Here is a 20,998-nt window from a genome sequence, read left to right as displayed (position 1 = left end):
CAAGGCAGCTCATACTCTACGGCTGCTACTTTAGGTCCACGCCGCAGAGAGGCGAGAAGCTGGACCAACTGCAGGTGTGATGGAGGAACACCGCTTTTATAATAAATTTCATCCTCCCGATGATGGACCTTAGGAAACTTTTGAGCAGGAGAAGTGTTTCTAATCTCCTTAGTAGTGGTTTTTGTGAAAGTTTAGATTAGTTGATACAGTTGGCATTGTACTTGGTATAGTGACAAAGGTATCTGTAGTGCAAGCACGTGTTGCTTTAAGATCACTGGAACTAGAATCTGTTCACAGTTTGACTTTGAAGGTTGGTCTTCATCACATGCATCTATAGATAGTTCATGCTGAACATGTATTCTAGTTTACTGGATTTATCTGGTGCTGCAAATTTTTCTTTCATTTGATGGAAAACAAGGAGAAATTTGATGTAGACATTAATTGGATTGGAAATTAGAAGTAGTTACTGCCTAAGATTCATTGCAAAGAGCCTATTGTGCAAATTAAATAAATCTAACACCAAATTTACGTGACTTGACCGGCATGACTTATCCCACGATTGTTCGAAATGTGAATCATAGTATCCATTCTTATGGGAATGGAAATAAAAACAAGAGATACTTTTTTCTCGAAATATGGACAAACGGAAGTTTAATTCTTAAAGAAGCGCTTTATGAAGCCTTTCGAAATTTAATTGATTTATTAATTCCTTTTCTACATGCTGAAGAAGAAAACTTAGAGAACAATCAGTACAAGGTCACTTTACCCTTTTTTACTTTTCATGATAGATTGGCTAAGCTATTTCCTCATCGGCAGGGAAGCTAGAGGTAAGAATTTTTAATTTTAAAGTTATTTCTCAACCGTAAGAGCGGAAATTTACTCTCAAAACAAGAAATTAAAAAGCCACTCACATCAAAATTGAAATTGAAGAATTGGACCAACCACAAACTCCTAGGATTGAGAATCAAAGCACTTTCCAATCGTGCTCTTTCTCAATCAAGTTTAGGTTGAGGTACTAAATGACTTGCCTAGCTAGTAACAACACATTCGTTAGTTTTGTCCAATATGGGTGACGAAAAATACCTTTTGATAATTCTCCATCTTGCTTTACTTTCAAAATTCATCAATAGGTATTTTAATGCTATATTATTGATCTCCCAGCACTTGCATCATTTTTGAGTGCTAAATAGGGGAAATTACTAAGAGAATCTTATATCTATTTGTTTGTGCCAATTTAGTCCTAAATATTTTAATTTGGTCAAAACTCGACAAAAGAATCATTCCAGTACAATACAGGTGAGACAGTGAATCTTATATCTCCTTTCATTGTTGTACTAATGACTATGTTTGATTCAAGCACGCAATAACCTTGCCATTCTTGCAAAGTGCATGAAGCAGAGTGTTGTATATCACCGTGTTAGGCTTGAGAACACCAGACTTCATGACAGCTTAAAACCTTCGGTGATCCTATTCGTCAAACACAGACCCTTCATCAATATCAGTATTAAACATAGTAGAGTTGAATATTCCAGGATATACATCGAGAAAGTCCATTTGATGCAAAGCCTACGAATTCTGCATGTTACAAATAATAAAAAAGGGTGAACTAACTTACCATGGTGAGAGAAAAAGGCAAAATGATAGGATGTTCCCTGTTCAAAGAAAAAGAAATTACATAGTGAATAAACACTCCAAGAAAGAAATTTTGGAATGAAATTCTATTACCTAGGATTCCAACCACCGTTCTGATTCCGACCGTCGCCATTAGTCTGGAAAAATTGAGCTATGGAATGAAGATCTCTAACTAACGCAGGAAGAGAAGCCCAGACCAAGTGAACTACAGAACACACGAGACAGAATGAAAGATAGTGAGCTTTCAGAATGGAAGACAATGAGCTTTAGAGAAGCCCAGACCAAGTGAACTATAGAACTCACGAGACAGAATGGAAGACAGTGAGCTTTCAGAATGGAAGACAATGAGCTTCAGTGCTCGACATAGACATTATAGTATCCTGAACACTGGCCTAATTTTGGGGTTTCACAAGTTAAGAACACGAATCTCTCTTTTTTTTTAACGGTAAAAAGGTATAGGTCTAGAGAATTAATGTTGCAAAGATGGAAGTGTGGACTTCCGAAAGAGAATATGCTCCTGGATGTTGGTAGTCCGCGTTTACTCTGCACTCCTAAGAGACGGAGCTCAATAATAGATGTGGCTCTTTCTACATTCTTACGTTGAACTTGCCATTTCAACGTGCTTTGGCTGCTTAAGTCAAAATGTCCAGGTTGGACCAAAAAGGCCAGCCCTAAGGCCCACTCGAAATTAACCAAAGAGGCCCACAAAGATTTTTTAAATTAAAAAAAAAAAAAAAAAACCACTCAGCCTCCTATTTTCTCGTCGGCCCATGATGCATTGGCCCGCAAACGGAAGAGAATATGACGAGGGTTGGGCCCTGTTTTCTTTTCTTTCTTGGGCTTAAACATGGGTTTTTATTTTTATTTTTTTATATTTTTGCAAAGTAAATAGATATTTAAACGTTGACAAAAATTCGGTTGTCAACAATTATGTCACATCAACAAGTTAAATGACTCATGACAAAGTAAAGGCATAATTCTACGATTATAAAAGATGACACAAAATTATTGTAGCTTTGGAACTCCTATAGCATACTCAAATTGAATTTGCCAGAGAGAATCCTGTATTAGATATTTTTCTAGGTTAAGTAATGCATTATGTATAGTACTCTCAATTACTAAGATTTCTATATTTATTTTGCTTTTCAGTCTATGCAATAATCTATTTGCATTGGAAGGGCCTGATACATATAAATAAATGCCATATAGACATTTCGGTGGGTGATAGTTTATCCTTAACATGTATAAATGCCATGCATGAAGAATTATGTCGAGCTGCATGATAAAGTTTGCATATAAAGAATAAATTTCATCACCCATGAACCACCAACATAACCAGAGGGCAAAAGGATTCGTGTTTCTTGTTTGCAGCAGGGAGGACCTGAGATCTTTACTTGGTGTTTGAGGTAGTTATTAAGAGTTTTATGTCTCTCCAAAGCAGTGTGGCCCCAGAAATTCGATACGGCTAATGCAAGATTAAAATTGATCATTGTCTCAAATTTTCAAGTGATCCTCCCTAAATGCCTCAAAGTGGCACAAGGTTCCCGGCTTGAAACTAACTTTTCACGTTAGAAAGGAGAAATTAAGGGCGTCTTTTGATGTGGGGTCTGCTGAATTTTATCAAATTCTAATGCCCAACTAGTCAAAAATATTTCATGATTCCTACATGTAGTGTGAGTATGCTGGACCAACTCCCTTGTTAAAAATATTTCATGATTCTTTCATATAGTGAGGGTACGACTCTCCTCGCTCATCAAACTCCCTTGTTAAAAATATTTCATCATTCCTTCATGCAAGCTACGTGTAATGCAGCGGAATGTTTATGACTTTGTTTATGTGATGGTGACCTATTGATTTTAAAATATTCTTTAAATTTTCACTTTCATTGGGGATGCTTATGGCTTTCTTGTTCTCTATTTTATGACCCAGGTCTCATCCAAAATATATTAGAAAATTTCACCCCACCAGAACTTTAGAAAGGTGCTTTTTTTAACCCTCTCTAAATTTGAACCCCGTTATAATAGTTTGAGTCCTTGGAATTCAACAACTAAGCTGGATGGCATGCATGTCCCAAAAAAATAAAAAAATCAAGGCAATGACAAGAAGGTAAGTTAAAGTTTACCATGCTGAGAGGAAGAGTCCAAAAGATATGACATTTTTTATTCAATGAAAAAGCTAAGAAAAAAGTCAATAAACTCTATTCAAGAAAGAATAATCGGCAATGAAAATCCATGAATTCCATAATGAAAAATCGAAATGGATCGGGCGGACGTTTCAAAATCCGGTCAAGCATTAATGGCGTCGCGCCTCTTATCCAACACCACTGTACGACGACTATTTCGAAAAGAAGCTTAGCCAGCTAGCTAGCTACCGCGCGAGCTTCACCGCATTCTCTTTCAGAACAACCAAAGACGACAGCAAAAAAGCAGCGGGAACGATCGCCGTGGCCTTAAACATCTAAGGGCGGCACGGAAGAAGAACGCGGTCTCGCACCGCCGTCCCCGATCTCATTGATTGCAAAACCTTACGAAGAAAAGCCGACAGTAGGCGAAACAAGATGCAATTACCGATGATGCCGACCACGTTGTGGGCTGCCTCGGCTGTCACCATCTTCGCGAGCGAGCGAGCTAGAGAGAGGGAGAGAGAATGATGAGAGAGAAGCGCCTCGGTGTTTGAGATTCTGGCGATGATCGGTGCGAGCTGCGTGCAGTGCAGCGTGACTGCATGTATATATATACATACAAGGGCGAGAGAGAGAGAGAGAGACAGAGAGAGGACCGGAGTTTTCCGTTGGGAGTACGGAAATCCGACGGAGCTAAAGAAAATGCAATCCGCGCTTGTAACCTACTCACCGCCTCATCCAGAAAAACAAAAGAATCATTAAAAACACGATTGGTGCCGGAAAAAAAAATCATTCAATTAAAACAGTTTTTGTGTTGAGCTTCGCTTACTGCTTAATAAGTGTACACGTCACGTTAATCAAATCCTAATATGCTATTTTCTCCTCCTTCTTCTTCTTTTTTAGCATCAATTTAGAGGGATATTTATCCGAACTACCGACTATTGCTGCGAAAAGAAAATTATGATTCCTAATGAAAACGGGAGCTCTTATCTTTTGCTACATTCACTCGATAATTTTATCAATATCTAAATCTATATTCAGATTTTTTCTTAGGATACCCAATCTGAATTGCTCGCCCAAATTTTGGCTTGTACCTTACTGGGTGTAGGAGCTTAGAAGGGTTACAGAGATGACAGGATCAATCAATTATAATGCATGATGCATAAGGGTGCGATTCTTGAGAATTAGGTTGACATTTGGACCCTGAGCTGTATAACCTTTTTGTTTTTTAACGTATCCCACATCATGATATTAGTTGCCTGATTTTTAGCAAATATCTAACTTCTCATCCCAATGGTGAGGGATACGAATATATAGTAAAAAAAAATTGTTTGAATTATGCACTTTGATATTAAAGGTACATGCAATACCAAGAAAGTTATATGAAGAATGCACGTGGGCCTCGCACTAAGTCTATAGGAGTCAACATCTTGGATTGGGTTCGGGCAAAAATATCATGTCACTTTCACTTAGGCACAATACTAGTGAATCAATTATAACTAAGGCTCCATTTGTTTCGCGAAAAATAAAGAATTTGAAAAACATTTTCCTAAAAATGACCAATAATATTTATTCAAATAATTAATCAATGAAAAATGTTGTCATTATTAATGATAATTTATATATAAACATTTTGATTGATACTGCAAATATTTTTATTCGCATTTGGTAACCATTTTACTCTAGAAAACAATTTTTTTTTATCATAAATGGTTTTTTTTTATTCCCGAAAATAATTTCTGAGTAAAAGAACGAGTCTAGTAACTGTCCAAAATTTCTATTTCACGAATAAAAATACGTTTGATAAGATTCTTAAATTCTTTTGTTTCTTTTAATTTTTTAACACTTTTATTATATTTTTCTCTTTTTTCTTTTTTCTTTTTCTTTTTCTCTTCTTCCTCCTTCTTTGCAGCCGGTCGCCGGCCACAATGGCCAGCAACCGACTAGGTGAGGTCCAGTGAGCTCACCAAGCCCAGCAAGCCTCGACCTCGCCAGATCTAGGCAAGGCTCGACCTCACCCAAGCAACGCGAGGTCGACCTCGCTGTGACTGTGCGAGGCTGGGCCTTGCCTTTGCTAGGCAAGGTCAACCTTGTCTGGATCCGGTGAGGCCAAGCTTGCCTAGCCATCAGCAAGTCTCGGTCTCATCGAACCGCTAACCCAGTCAAGGCGAGGCCGAGCCTCACCTAGCCACAATGAGGCTCAGGCTAGCGACACTCTAGCAAGGCTTGTGCGGACAACGCTCCGGCAATGTTGCCAGCTAAAGGGAAGAAGAAGAAAGGGGAAGAGAAGAAGAGAAAATAAAATAAAATAGAAGGAAAAAAATATGAATTGATTCTATGAATTATTCCCGAGAACAAGAAGTTACTTTTTCTACTTCTTAATTCCATTCCAAATCTATTCCCAGGAATTTAAAAAAAAAAAATTGTTCTCGGGAATAAAAATTTTACTAAACGGATTTCTGTTCTTTTTTCATTCCGGGAAATATAAGAATAGAATCAAACTCTATTTGGAGTAAAAACAAATAGGCCCTTACTTGACGTTTGAGGTAGTTATTAAGAATTTTATGTTTCTCCGAAGCACTGTGGCACTAGAAATTCGATACCACTAATGCAAGATTATAAATTGATCGTTGTTTCAAAGTTTCAATTAATTATCCCTAAATGCCTCAAAGTGGCAAAAAATTCCTAGCTTGACACTGACTTTTCACATTAGAAAGAAGAAATTAAGGGCGTCTTTTGATGCGGGGTCTGCTAATCAAATTCTAATGCGCAACCAGTCAAAAACATTTCATGATTCCTACATGTAGTAGTGTGGGTACGCTGGACCAACTCCCTTGTTAAAAATATTTCATGATTCCTTCATGTAGTGTGGGTATAACTCTCCTCGTTCAATTAACTCCCTTGTCATTAATATTTCATGATTCCTTCATGTAGTGTGGGTATGACTCTCCTCACTCAATCAACTCCCTTGTCATTAATATTTCATGATTCCTTCATACAAGCTACGTGTATTGCAACGGAATGTTTATGACTTTGTTTACGTGATGCTAACCTTTTGATTTTAAAATATCCTTTCAGTTTTCACTTCTATTGGGAATGTTTATGGCTTTCTTGTGCTCCATTTTATGACCTTGGTCTCGTCCAAAATGAATTAGAAAATTTCACCCCACCCGAACTTTAGAAAGGTGTTTTTTTTCACCCTCTCCAAATTTGAATCTCAATTTAATAGTTTGAGTCATTGTAATTTTTCTTTGTTAATCTTCAAGACTTAGATGTCACCATACTTTCCGTGTAATTTGTCTTTGCAGAATAATTAAGCAGGTAATTGTTATCTTCACCTTTTACAATGGGTTCCAAGTTCTCTCTCTCTCCTCACCCGAGAGGCTTGCTTAGTTCAAGACTCACCACCACGTCTCCCCTCTCCCTCGCCACCGTGCGCTTTGCCGTTGCTCCTTTGGGGGCCGTGGCGGACCTCATACGTGAGGCCAGCGGCGGTCGCTCTGTCAACTCAAGGCCAGATCGAGCTATAACCTACAAAGTTTGTCGGGGTTCAATAGCCGGTCACAAAGGCTTGTAACCAGCCATGGCCCTCGTGCCGCATGGCCTTGGCAACCACAAGCCACGGGCTTGGGCCGTGTTGCTTGGCCTCTTTTACTTTTTCGAGGTTTAAGGTTCCTTGTGTTTCTGTTTCACATCCCAAATTTGCCCAGTTAACTGAGGAAAAGAAAGCTCGAACTCGAAGACGAGTAGAGTTGAGTTGACGAGAATGGATAGGTCGTGTTGGGCTAGGAGAATGATTTCTGTTGGGCTGAGACACTCAGCCCGAGATGGGCCTTGTCGCATGATTAGATTTCTCTAATTCCGGCCCAAGTCCATCATGGTTGCGTTGAAAGAATACGTACATTGAGACTCGGGAACATGGGCATAACATGCGCCACTTGGAAAGAACAAAGAAACATGTCATGCCAACCCATCATTCCCTTCGCCTGTTGAAAAACTACCTGCAGATTGTCAAGCATTAAAAACCAAAAATGCGACTCGTGCACTTTTGAGTTAGAACAGGGCTAAGAAGCTGCAATCCCGACAGGTTACCATTATTAGGTTCCAAAAAGAGTAAAAAAACTAACTAATCAGTGCTGCAACAAGTTCTTTTTCAATTTAGGAACTGTATAGAATAGAATATAGAAAAGTTAGCTTTCACTTCACCAATTTAAGATTTGCCACTAAAAGAAAGACGAGGGTAGAAAACTTAATGACTTAGGGTTACGTAGAACTATAGAAGTGAAAGAAATGGAGAAAAAGGCAAAGCACTTAATGTTGGGTGGGGAGAATAAAGAATTTTAGAATAACTAGACAACTCCCATCTGATCATCCTTCAAAATATTTATCGTGCATCATTGGCAATAAAGATAGTTTGCCAACCCTGTGAAACATGCCCAACACCGAAAGAGAAAATCAGCCAATCATGATATCATCTCATTCCAAGAGTTATAACCTTAAGGTTTATCTTGTGACAAATAAATGCATCTTGTCCAACCAAGTTTTCAGATGCAGGCTTTAAGGTCAACAGCACCAATTGAAGTCCACATTTTCAGTTTACAAACAGATGGCAACAGGACGAATACCCCATCTCTCCGTGTGCCCCAAAACGACCCAAGTGCAGAAGTCCACATTTTCAGTTCCCATGACTACGAAAGGAAGCCTTACGCACACCCGCATCTTTCTTTCTTTCTTTTTACATCTTCCACACTCATGGAAACTCGTGGGGAATCAGGATTTCCCTACTCCGGCTAATTTCACGAGGTTTATCAACTTGTCCCCGAAGCTTCCTCAATGTTCCAAAGAGGACAAATTACTCTCTGCCACAACATGAGAATGCAAGACAAGACAGGCGCTAACCACTAAACCGGCACTCGATTCTGTAACACGACATCAGCGAGGACATACCGTTTCGAGACAGAAAGCAAATTAACGGCACAAACATACCTAATTTGACTTAGTAACTTGCTATTGAGCCTATCAAGAGCCCAACTCAACTAGAATGCTCAGACCCATATAGCTGAAGAAGTTAGCAACTTCCCTATCCTCAAAAGAACCAAATCACGTCGACCCACCACCAGAATTTCACTTCTAATTAAGCGAAAATCACCTAAAAATTATAACGGATAAAAATCAAGGAGTGCCAACTCAAACGATCCCCGTCCCCTCCAACAAGGAACTAACTAACTACCCATATAGACAAAACCCGGTGTATCCACGCGAAACGAAATCGCAACAAGGCAACCTCAACTCCTACCAAAACCTCGAACGGGGAATCGAACCAAATACCTAGCTCAAAGCGCAATGGAAGACGAGGGTGTCCTTCCCCTTGACGTCCTGGACGAGGTCGGCGATCTTGTCGGAGAAGGTGCCGCTGGCGTAGTGCAGGGACCCGGGGATGTGGCCGTCGTAGCTCCTCTTCTCATTTCTGCCATTTAACAAAATCCCATCTCGATGAGAACCCCAAGAAAGGGGCAGCGTAGAGGAAAGAGACCGGAAGCAGATGTGGAGCTCACCGGACGTCGACGATGGCGATGTTGGGACGCCGCCGCAGAGAGAGAAGCTGGGAGCCGGTGACGAAGGAGATGCTACGCGCCAGGCGCCATACTCTCTATTCTGGGTCTCTCTCTCTCTGCAACGCTACGATGTTATATTGCGCGGCGGTTTAGCCGGAGATGATCGCGATTAGCGTTTCGATGGCGCCGGAGGACGCGATGGGCAGCTTGTTGGCGGCGCAAGAGGAGAGGACCAACATGGCCGTCGCCGTCAATTCGACCAGCGACCGGCTCCGGAGGAGATTCAGCATTGCCGGAATGGCTCCGCCTTTCACAATCTGAATCTTGTTCCTGCACAAGAAAGCGTCGCAACGTCAGTCAGGACAACGAAATACCTAAAATAATCGATGTAGAAATGTGCTAATTCAAGACGTGCGGAGGTGTCGGCGGGTGATCTTGTGAATCTAAATGCTTTTTAGTCGATCAATCCGAAACGCGGTTCTCACAAAGGCGGAACCTTTCGCTGCCGAAGGCGAGGGCGAGCAGAGCGAAAAGAGAAGCTTCCATGGCTCCGTAGTCTTGGGAGTGAAGCATCGATATCAATGGAGGAATGACGCCGCGGTCGGCCAGCTTGTGCCTCTGCTTGCTGCCGAGCTTGCTCAGCTCGATGGTGCCCTGAATTTGTGCTCCGCCGTCGCCGCTCAAAAGGGTCTCAACAATAAATTCCTCCATTGCCCTCTCCCTCTCTCCCTCTCTCCCCCTCTGTCTCCTGTCTGTCTGTCTCTCTCTCTATTCAATCATGGGCATGGGGCTTGCCTGCGAAGGCAGCAGTTGCAGAGGGTATGTATATCAGTCGCTTGGAGATGCAAAGGTTCTCTTTTGGGGGCACCCATTGTTTCAGATTGAAGCAACCTCCCTCTCTCTCGGCTTTTCTTGATCGGCCTTCTTTTGGGTTTACTGAGTCTGAAGTGGAAAGGGAATAACGATAGCTTCAGTTTTATAGAAGCAAGTAGAGCTGGCAAAATGGGTCATAAACCCATATTATGACCCATTTTTAGTTAAATGGATTATATATAGGTTAAGTGAAAATTAAATATGGATCAAAAATTGGTCTGAGAAAGTAAAACACAAGAAAAAAGTGAGTCTAAATGGGTTATTAGGAAACCCACTTTGAACACATTGTCACGCCCCGATCCTCAGGCACGCACACATCCTTCATCTTGGTCGATTCTAGAATGCAATATCCCAGGACTAAGTATCGCTGACCCTTTCATTAATTACTTAGCTCATGCGGAAGCAGTTATAAATACTCAGAAAATAAAACGATGGGATAGAAAGCGGCCATATTTTTCATATTGAAACTTATAACCAAACTTTTATACAAAGCACAAACCAAAGCACTTCACAACTTTTACTCTAAACTCTATTTACATCAAAATAGAGATCTCAAAAGAAGATAGGATCTCAATCCATCCAAGCCGTATTTAAGGCCCCTCTCGGGATTGCCTTCTTCCTCCAACAATCTTTCTCCTTAAGATTCGCCTCCGAGTCCTCCTTCTCGGATTCCTCCTTCTCGGCTCTTCGGGGTCCTGAAATGGTTTTCCCCAAACCGGGATGAGACTACGTGCCGGCGAGTTCTACCCCACTAAGCCCGATTAGTAAACTATTATACTATAGGCTGCCTAAACACGCACGGGCGGAGGACTTACCTTGGCCTCGATCCCACCCGCAAGTCAATACAATTAATAATAGGCACCAAGCAATCATATCACCGATCGAAGCATCGATCAAATCGACCTAGTCGATTATATTCCAACAAGACCACTCACGGTCATTCCCATTCGGTCAATCAATTCACATCGAATCAAAGCATCGACCTAGTCGATTACATGTCACACAAATCAATCCCACGGAGGAGTATCTAAAAGCGAGGTCACGTGCATTCTCTAGGACGACATTCCAAGTCTCCGAGTTCACGTGCCTCGAACCTTGGGCCCACGTGCATTCTCTCAGGCGACCTTTTCGCCAAAGTGATGCATCAAGTCACCGAGACCACGTGCCCTTTTAGATGCCCGGCCCACGTGCATTCTCTTAGGTGCATCTCACCAAAGCGATGCATCAATTCGCCGAGCCCACGTGCCCTTTAGATGCCCGGCCCCCGTGCATTCTCTCAGTGCATTTCACCAAAGCGATGCATCAATTCGCCGAGCCCACGTGCCCTTTTAGATGCCGGCACTGTCACCGAAGCCATCTCGGTTGAAATTTCGGAAAATAAATAATTATTTAATGAAATTCCGAAATTTAATAATTAAATACTAAAAATCCACTTAGGCCCGAAAAAGCCTAATTGGAGCCCACTAAGGGTCGGGAAAAATCCCGAGACACTTCCAATAATTAGTAGACCACGTCTACTTGTTAATTGCACAATCAAATTATCTAAATCACATCACAATTGACTAATAATTGCTAATTTATTTAAATCTAACAACCTAAACATAATTAATTAAATCTAAACCAACCTTAAGCATAATTAGCCAACTAATCCAAGATTAGTGAGATTACTCACCAAATCGCTCGCAAATCGGATCAATCCGACGGCGGCGACGCGAGGAACGATTGTTCCCAAAGCACGGCTCGGGTTCGGGGCCGGGAAACGGCCCAAAAGCAGGCCCGAAGATGCTGAAACCCAATTTGTGGGTCTCGCTGGACGGAGCCGATCCGGGCTGCTCCGACGGCTAGGGCGGCGAGGGGAAGCCGGCGGAGGGCAAGGGGTTGCGGGGGAGGTCGGCGGGGCTAGGCGGTGGCCGGAGGTGGTCGGACGGTGGCTGGTCGAGGCTGGAACAGAGCGAACAGCAGCTGGCCGCGCGGCCCGGGCGTGCGCGGACGGCGGGACGGCGACGGGTGCGCGGGCGCGGCGCGGGCGGCGGTGCGGCGGTGCGGCGGCGGGACGAGCTGCGCTGCTTTTGCTCCGAGCTCCTAGTTCGCACGCGAAGAAAAGAAGGAGAAGAAAGAAGCTGGTTCGGTCGAGCGTGCGGAGGAAGAAGAAGAAAAAGAAAGAGAGAGAGAGAGAACGGATAAGGGTTGACCGGTCAAAAGGGAAGGGAGAGAGAGAATAGGCGGTGGGGGCAATTCGCACGAGGGGAGGGGAGAGGAGAGAGAAAGAAAAGAGAGAAAAGAAAGAAAAGAAAAGAGAGGGAGAGAGAGAGGAAAAAGAAAAGGAAATGCAGAATTCCTTATTTCAATTTTCCTTTTCTCTTTTCTTTGGGCTTCAATTTTCTTCCGATAATTTCTTTATTGAAATTTCGGACCCGTCAATAAATTGACGAGCGATGAGACAGGATCCTAAAAATAAGAATTATGACGCGCTTAAAATTCGATTCCCGAAATCGAGTTCAATTTCGTGGTTAAAAATCGATCAAACGTGATTTTAGTCCAATCCAACAAATTGAGTAGCTTTTAGGGATTTTACTGCAGATACATCCCTTAACGGCTTCACCCAATAAGTTAGTTAACTCGTGAGTGATCAGCTCAGAGAAAAGGACCGTAAACACGTTGACGAAAGGCCCATTTCACTTTATCGAAACGGGGTCGAATTTCAGGATGTCACAACTCTTCCCCTCTTATAAAAATTTCGTCCTCGAAATTTAAGCCATTACGCACTTTGATAAAAAGGCGGGGGTACAACTGTCTCATCGATTCTTCCGTCTCCTAGGTCGCTCCTTCATTGCCGTGGTGTTGCCAAACCACTTTGACTAACGGAATGGTCTTTGTACGCAAAACTTGCTCTTTGCGATCGACAATCTGGACCGGGCTTTCAACGTATGACACACGGTCATCCACGTCCAATTCCTCGAAATTGAGCACGTGGGTCGGGTCAGGCTCGTACTTCCTTAACCTCGACACGTGAAAGACGTCATGCACTTGCGCCAATCTTGGCGACAACGCAAGACGATACGCTAGGTTTCCGATTCTTTCAAGAATCGCAAACGGACCTACGTACCTCGGACTCGGTTTACCTTTCTTACCAAAGCGCAAAGTTCCCTCATTGGTGACACTTTCAGAAAAACGTGATCACCAACTTCGAATTCCAAAGACCTGCGACGCTTATCGCATAACTTTTCTCGCCCGCTCCGCGCTGTCTTTAATCTGTCTCGATCACCGCCATGGCATCTACGGTGCCGAATCAACTCGGGCCCGATATCTTCCTTTCTCCAACTTCATCCCAACACACGGGAGTTCGCATGCTCGCCATACAACGCTTCAAATGGAGCCATCTTGATGCTCTGCTGATAACCTTGTTGTTGCGGGCGGAATTCCACCGGATGAAACTAATCCTCCAAACTTCCTTTGAAGTCTATTACACATGCTCTCAGCATATCTTCAAGAGTCTGAATTGCCCTTTCAGACTGGCCATCCGTCTGAGGATGATACGCTGTACTGTACTGAAGCTTTGTACCTAAAGCACTCTGCAAGCTCTTCCAAAAAGCAGCAATAAATCTCGAGTCTCTATCAGATGTTATCGTAACCGGCACTCCATGCATACGAACCACTTGACGCACATACAGGTCTGCGTGCCTATCAAGACTGGGGTCCTTTCGAACTGCAATGAAATGAGCCGGCTTTGTCAGCCTGTTGACTACTACCCAAATCGAATCATTCCCCCTCTGACTCCTTGGTAGTCCAGTCACGAAGTCCATCATGATATGCTCCCATTTCCACTCTGGGATCGCGAGAGGTTGTAGAAATCCTCCCGGCTTGCAATGCTGAGCTTTTACTTGCTGACAAGTCAAACACTTGGCCACATGCTTGGCGATGTCCGCCTTCATACCTGACCACCAGTAGTGTTGACGCAAATTCTGATACATCTTAGTGCTTCTTGGATGAACGCTGAACGCTACGATGTGCTTGTTAAGATTTCTTCTCTAAGCTCTACATCGTCAAGTACAACCAAACGTTCACGAAGCCTCGGCACCCCATAATAAGAAACTTGAAAATCAGCCTTTCTTTTTATCGGTATCCTTCGGAAGAATTTCTCGTACGTCCGTATCGCGTCGGTTGAAGTTGCTTGATTTCGACTGACATCCGGCTCACCCCGAGGGTGGCCATAAAACTTGAAAGGTGGCCTACCTCAAATTTGAATTCGAATCTCGAGTTCTCTCAATTAAGTTCCACTCCTTAACCAAGATTTGCGCTATTGAAAACTTCCGACTCAATGCATCGGCGACCTTGTTCGCCTTTCCTGGGTGATATAGAATATCACAGTCGTAGTCTTTAAGCAATTCCATCCATCGACGCTGTCTCATGTTCAACTCCTTATGAGAGAACAAATACTTGAGACTCTGATGGTCCGTGAATATCTGAAACTTTTCTCCACACAAGTAGTGCCTCCAAATCTTCAACGCAAATATGATGGCTGCGAGTTCTAAGTCATGCGTCGGGTAATTCAATTCATGAGATCTCAATTGTCGGGAAGCGTATGCAACAACTCTGCCATGTTGCATCAGCACGCAACCCAATCCCCTGAATGACGCATCACTATAGATCTCGAATCCTCCAGGACTAGATGGAATCGTCAGCACAGGTGCGGTAGTCAGCTTTTCCTTCAGCTCTTGGAAACTACGCTCGCACTTGTCTGACCATACAAATTTCTCTTCTTTCTTCAGGAGCTTTGTCAGAGGCGACGCTATCAATGAGAACCCTTCCACAAACTGTCTGTAATAACCTGCTAACCCCAGAAAACTTCTGATTTATGTCACTGATGACGGTCTCGGCCACTTGATCACGGTTTTTATCTTGCTCGGGTCGACGGAGATTCCTTCTCCGGAAATCACATGACCTAAGAACGCAACACGAGTCAACCAAAACTCGCATTTGCTAAACTTAGCATACAGCTGATGAGCTCTTAAGGTATGAAGCACTAATCTCAGATGATTCTCATGCTCTTCATTACTTCTCGAATAGACTAAGATGTCATCAATGAACACGATCACAAACTGATGATCCACATATTCCTTGAACGTTCTGTTTGTCAAATTCATGACAGAAACTGGAGTGTTCACCAAGCCAAACGATCTTACAATATTCTTGTAAAGACCATATCAAGTACGAACAGCTGCCTTTCGTACAACCTCCTTCCTGGTTCGTAACTGACGACTTCATAATCTCAAGTCGACCTTTAAAACATCGATACCCTTTATAACTAGTCACACCATTCATTGATCTTTGGCAAAGAACACTTGTCCTTGACCTTCACCTAATTGAGTTGACAATAGTTGATGCACACTCGCAATAAACTATCTTTCTTCTTCTCACAAACAAAACCGATGTTTCCCAAAGTGATGCACGATATACACGAATTCCTCATTCATCAATCTTCACATCCGCATCTTCAATTCTACCACTTCGAGACAACAACGGCTGGTAAGAAGCCTTCGAGAGTGGCTCTATCCCGGTGCTATCTCAATTGCAATTTCAATCTCTCTTTCTGGCGGTAACCCAAGCAATTCCTTTGGAACCATCTTAGAAATTTTCTGTATCACGGCCACCTTCTTCTCATTCTATTTCTCAACTGACACATCCACTACAGCTGTCAAATCAATCTTGGCAACCTCCGTCTAACAAACGGATTGTCTTTAGCCAACGAGATTAATGAAATCAAAATTCTTTTCGACTCCCAATAACCTCGACACTTTAACATGCTAATGGATTAAACTGGATTATTCCATGACCAAGATTCATTATCACAAGATGCTTCATAAGCCCACACTATTCATGTGGCATTAAATTCACACTTCAGCAACTAGTCAAGCATAACTATTGCCAGTGATTCCATTTCTTTCACTTTTACGTCAACAATTTAAGTCCTACCAACTCAGCACAGAACTCTGCTACATTACTCTGATAAGATCACTTCCAACTCATTCTTTCTCTGATCAATGCAAGATCAATTATACTCCCATTCCTTTCGTCATCCTAGTGATGTTCTGGCCGCAGTAGCGATGCCTATGCTACCTTAGACTTCCACTGACAATCCTTCGCCTGATGGCCATGCCAGTCATCATCACAACAGGTTCTAGTCATACTCGGACACTGGATTTATCCATACTTCCTTCTACAATTCTGACACCTATCTGGTGCATCTTTTATCTTCTATTAGGCGAAAGCATGCACTCTTTCTGGTTGCCCCATCATTCTGCTAGGATCACTCCTGACCAGATATCCCTGTTGGCTATACTCCAAACAATTTCGCATCTTAGGAAGGATGTAAGACCGATCTCCTTCATCACGTCCGAAAACAACCTGATCTATTAGACTCAGTGCTGACTTGATTACCCCACTCTTCCTCGTGAGTGGAATAGAATACCTTTCTTTCAACCTCGGTCTTTTCCCTGACCGGTTTCCATTTCTGCTTGAACTGGATCTATACCTCAACTCGAATGCAATGACTCGCTCCTGGATCACATCTCCACTCTGGATCTCAGCATGTGAGGTGACAATGGGGGCTTGATCCTAAGCCTACTGGCTCTTCCAGTTCCCAAGGAACACTAGCATCAGAACGATCCTACCGAACTTAGGATCATTCGACGCTGCTACATTAGTACCAACCTACAGTGGTACTCTTACACTTAAACTGGCCAGAGTCAACACTCTGCCACAACCACCTCGGGTACCGACCTTTGTCAGTGCATTATCCCGAGTCACGAGGACATTGCCCTCTCACTAGGAGTTCTCGGCTCCCCTTTCGCTCATGGTTCGGTCTTACACGCAACCCGTCTTCCAAACCCACACTGGGTTAGAAGGTGAGCGATCCGCACACAACAAACAATTTTAGCACTCAGCTAACACAGACATGCATCATCATGAATTTAAAGGCCTTTCCTACTAACTATCCCATGGTCAACGCTCCTTATCACTCCAATCTTTAACTTCGCTCTGATACCACTTAAACAGGATGTCACGCCCCGATCCTCAGGCACGCACACATCCTTCATCTTGGTCGATTTTATAATGCGATATCCCAGGACTAGTATCGCCGACCCTTTCATTTATTAAGCACATGCGGAAGCAGTTAAAATCCCCAGACAATAAAACGATGGGATAGAAAAGCAGGGCCATATTTTTCATATTGAAACTTATAACCAAACTTTTATACAAAGCACAAACCAAAGCACTTCACAACTTTTACTCTAAACTCTATTTACATCAAAATAGAGATCTCAAAAGAAGATAGGATCTCAATCCATCCAAGCCGTATTTAAGGCCCCTCTCAGGATTGCCTTCTTCCTCCAACAATCTTTCTCCTTAAGATTCGCCTCCGAGTCCTCCTTCTCGGATTCCTCCTTCTCAGCTCTTCAGCGGGGTCCTGAAATGGTTTTCCCCAAACTGGGATGAGACTACGTCTCAGCGAGTTCTACCCCACTAAGCCCGATTAGTAAACTATTATACTATAGGCTGCCTAAACACGCACGGGCGGAGGACTTACCTTGGCCTCGATCCCACCTGCAAGTCAATACAATTAATAATAGGCACCCAAGCAATCATATCACCGATCGAAGCATCGATCAAATCGACCTAGTCGATTATATTCCAACAAGACCACTCACGGTCATTCCCATTCAGTCAATCAATTCACATCGAATCAAAGCATCGACCTAGTCGATTACATGTCACACAAATCAATCTCCACGGAGGAGTATCTAAAAGCGAGGTCACGTGCATTCTCTAGGACGACATTCCAAGTCTCCGAGTTCACGTGCCTCGAACCTTGGGCCCACGTGCATTCTCTCAGGCGACCTTTTCGCCAAAGTGATGCATCAAGTCACCGAGACCACGTGCCCTTTTAGATGCCCGGGCCCACGTGCATTCTCTTAGGTGCATCTCACCAAAGCGATGCATCAATTCGCCGAGCCCACGTGCCCTTTTAGATGCCCGGGCCCCCGTGCATTCTCTCAGGTGCATTTCACCAAAGCGATGCATCAATTCGCCGAGCCCACGTGCCCTTTTAGATGCCAGCCCTCGTCACCGGAGCCATCTCGGTTGAAATTTCGGAAAATAAATAATTATTTAATGAAATTCCGAAATTTAATAATTAAATACTAAAAATCCACTTAGGCCCGAAAAAGCCTAATTGGAGCCCACTAAGGGTCGGGAAAAATCCCGAGACACTTCCAATAATTAGTAGACCACGTCTACTTGTTAATTGCACAATCAAATTATCTAAATCACATCACAATTGACTAATAATTGCTAATTTATTTAAATCTAACAACCTAAACATAATTAATTAAATCTAAACCAACCTTAAGCATAATTAGCCAACTAATCCAAGATTAGTGAGATTACTCACCAAATCGCTCGCAAATCGGATCAATCCGACGGCGGGACGCGAGGAACGATTGTTCCCAAAGCACGGCTCGGGTTCGGGGCGGGAAACGGCCCAAAAGCGGCCCGAAGATGCTGAAACCCAATTTGTGGGTCTGCTGGACGGAGCCGATCCGGGCTGCTCGACGGCTAGGCGGCGAGGGGAAGCCGGCGGAGGGCAAGGGGTTGCGGGGAGGTCCGGCGGGGCTAGGCGGTGGCCGGAGGTGGTCGGACGGTGGCTGGTCGAAGCTGGAACAGAGCGAACAGCTCGGGTCGCGCGGCACGGGCGTGCGCGGACGGCGGGACGGCGACGGGTGCGCGGCGCGGCGCGGGCGGCGGTGCGGCGGTGCGGCGGCGGGACGAGCTGCGCTGCTTTTGCTCCGAGCTCCTAGTTCGCACGCGAAGAAAAGAAGGAGAAGAAAGAAGCTGGTTCGGTCGAGCGTGCGGAGGAAGAAGAAGAAAAAGAAAGAGAGAGAGAGAGAACGGATAAGGGTTGACCGGTCAAAAGGGAAGGGGAGAGAGAATAGGCGGTGGGGGCAATTCGCACGAGGGGGAGGGGAGAGGAGAGAGAAAGAAAAGAGAGAAAAGAAAGAAAAGAAAGAGAGGGAGAGAGAGGAAAAAGAAAAGGAAATGCAGAATTCCTTATTTCAATTTTCCTTTTCTCTTTTTTTTGGGCTTCAATTTTCTTCCGATAATTTCTTTATTGAAATTTCGGACCCGTCAATAAATTGACGAGCGATGAGACAGATCCTAAAAATAAGAATTATGACGCGCTTAAAATTCGATTCCCGAAATCGAGTTCAATTTCGTGGTTAAAAATCGATCAAACGTGATTTTAGTCCAATCCAACAAATTGAGTAGCTTTTAGGGATTTTACTGCAGATACATCCCTTAACGGCTTCACCCAATAAGTTAGTTAACTCGTGAGTGATCGGCCCGAGAGAAAGGACCGTAAACACGTTGACGAAAGGCCCATTTCACTTTATCGAAACGGGTCGAATTTCTGGGATGTCACACACATAGTCTTCTTTAACTTTATAAAATATTTTTAAATAAAAAATTGAAATTATAATTATTTTTCATATTTTAATTTTCTTTTTTCCTTTTTCTTTCTTTTTCTTCCTTCCTTAACCGACGGTTGACAGGGCGATAGCTGGCTGCCGGTCGGCGACAGGCAAGGCGAGGCTCGAGCTCGTTGACAGGTCGCCGACGACTGGCGAGGCTCAAGCTCGTTGGCGTAGAGCGGGGCCTCGGCCTTGCCAGATCGGCGAGATCGAGCCTTGCCTGACGCTGGTGAGCTTGATCTCTCTTGTGGCCGGTCATCGGTAGTCGTCGTGGCCGGCGGCCAGCCGAAGAAGAAGAAAAAATAAAAGAGAAAATAATTATTAAAAATTGAAAATTATATTTTAAGATATATTAAAAATAATTAAAATTTATATTTTAAAAATTAAAAATTCGATTTTTAAAAAGTATTATAAAAGGAATTATAAAAATTTTCCATTAAATTTGTCTTTCATAAAAACTCTAATATAAGAAATTAAAATATAATAACATAATATTTTTAATTTAATATTATTTATATCTATATTTTTTAATTGAATTATGTATTATAATATAAATTCAAGATATAAATATAAGTATATATTTATATTCATTACATATTTTAGATATAATAGTACGATTTACTATTTAAGTAAATTTTATTAGAGAATGATGAAAGGGGAAAAAAGAAATAAAAAATAAAATAATTTAAAAAGATGAAAATCCAACAAAAAATCAAATAAAAATAAAATAACTAAGAGTGTCATGAGAAATTTTTATCATCTTTTCTTGTGAACTTTTAAGTTAATTAACACCAATATGCTATTTAGACAAAAAAAATGTAAATGATATAATGTGAATATATCCGACTTTATTAGTACCACTTATCAAACGGTGGATAAGATATAGTAAAATCTATGGATTTCATATTATATCCTATTCAATCCTATTTTATTTAAAAATCCGAACGACTAAACATAAGTCATAGAATTGCCTACATATACTTTTTTTTTTAGACCCTTCTAATTATAACCATAGATCTTTGCTTGATCCAACGATAGACATCCAATCTCTATGTCTACTACATACACCATCAAGTATAGACCCGTCAAACTTATGGTTGAGTGTGGCTTGGATTGAATTGAAAATGATCCGACTCAAATCGATGCATTTAGTCTATTTTAACTTATTTTTATGCAATACAAATTTAGTAATACATGCCCAATATATACCCAATCTGATTCATATTACTAAGACATTTTCATATTTAACACAATATAAGGAAACTCATAAACAAACTGAAGTTAGA

General features: G+C 42.4%; 1 protein-coding gene across 1 annotated transcript; it reads right to left on the bottom strand.

Annotated features, from left to right (window-relative positions):
• Positions 1 to 8,202: 8,202 nt before the first annotated feature.
• Positions 8,203 to 10,037, bottom strand: LOC104422599 (importin subunit alpha-1b). The gene is made up of 3 exons (XM_010034967.3): positions 9,806 to 10,037; positions 9,310 to 9,639; positions 8,203 to 9,221 (listed from the first exon to the last, which is right to left on the bottom strand). The coding sequence occupies exons 1-2, from the start codon at positions 10,018 to 10,020 to the stop codon at positions 9,459 to 9,461; spliced, it is 396 nt and encodes a 131-aa protein (XP_010033269.2). The 5' UTR covers positions 10,021 to 10,037; the 3' UTR covers positions 8,203 to 9,221; positions 9,310 to 9,458.
• Positions 10,038 to 20,998: the final 10,961 nt, after the last annotated feature.

This window comes from Eucalyptus grandis, chromosome 10 (assembly GCF_016545825.1).
Source record: "Eucalyptus grandis isolate ANBG69807.140 chromosome 10, ASM1654582v1, whole genome shotgun sequence".
NCBI classification, from domain to species: domain Eukaryota; kingdom Viridiplantae; phylum Streptophyta; class Magnoliopsida; order Myrtales; family Myrtaceae; genus Eucalyptus; species Eucalyptus grandis.
This window is presented reverse-complemented; position numbering and strand designations above follow the sequence as displayed.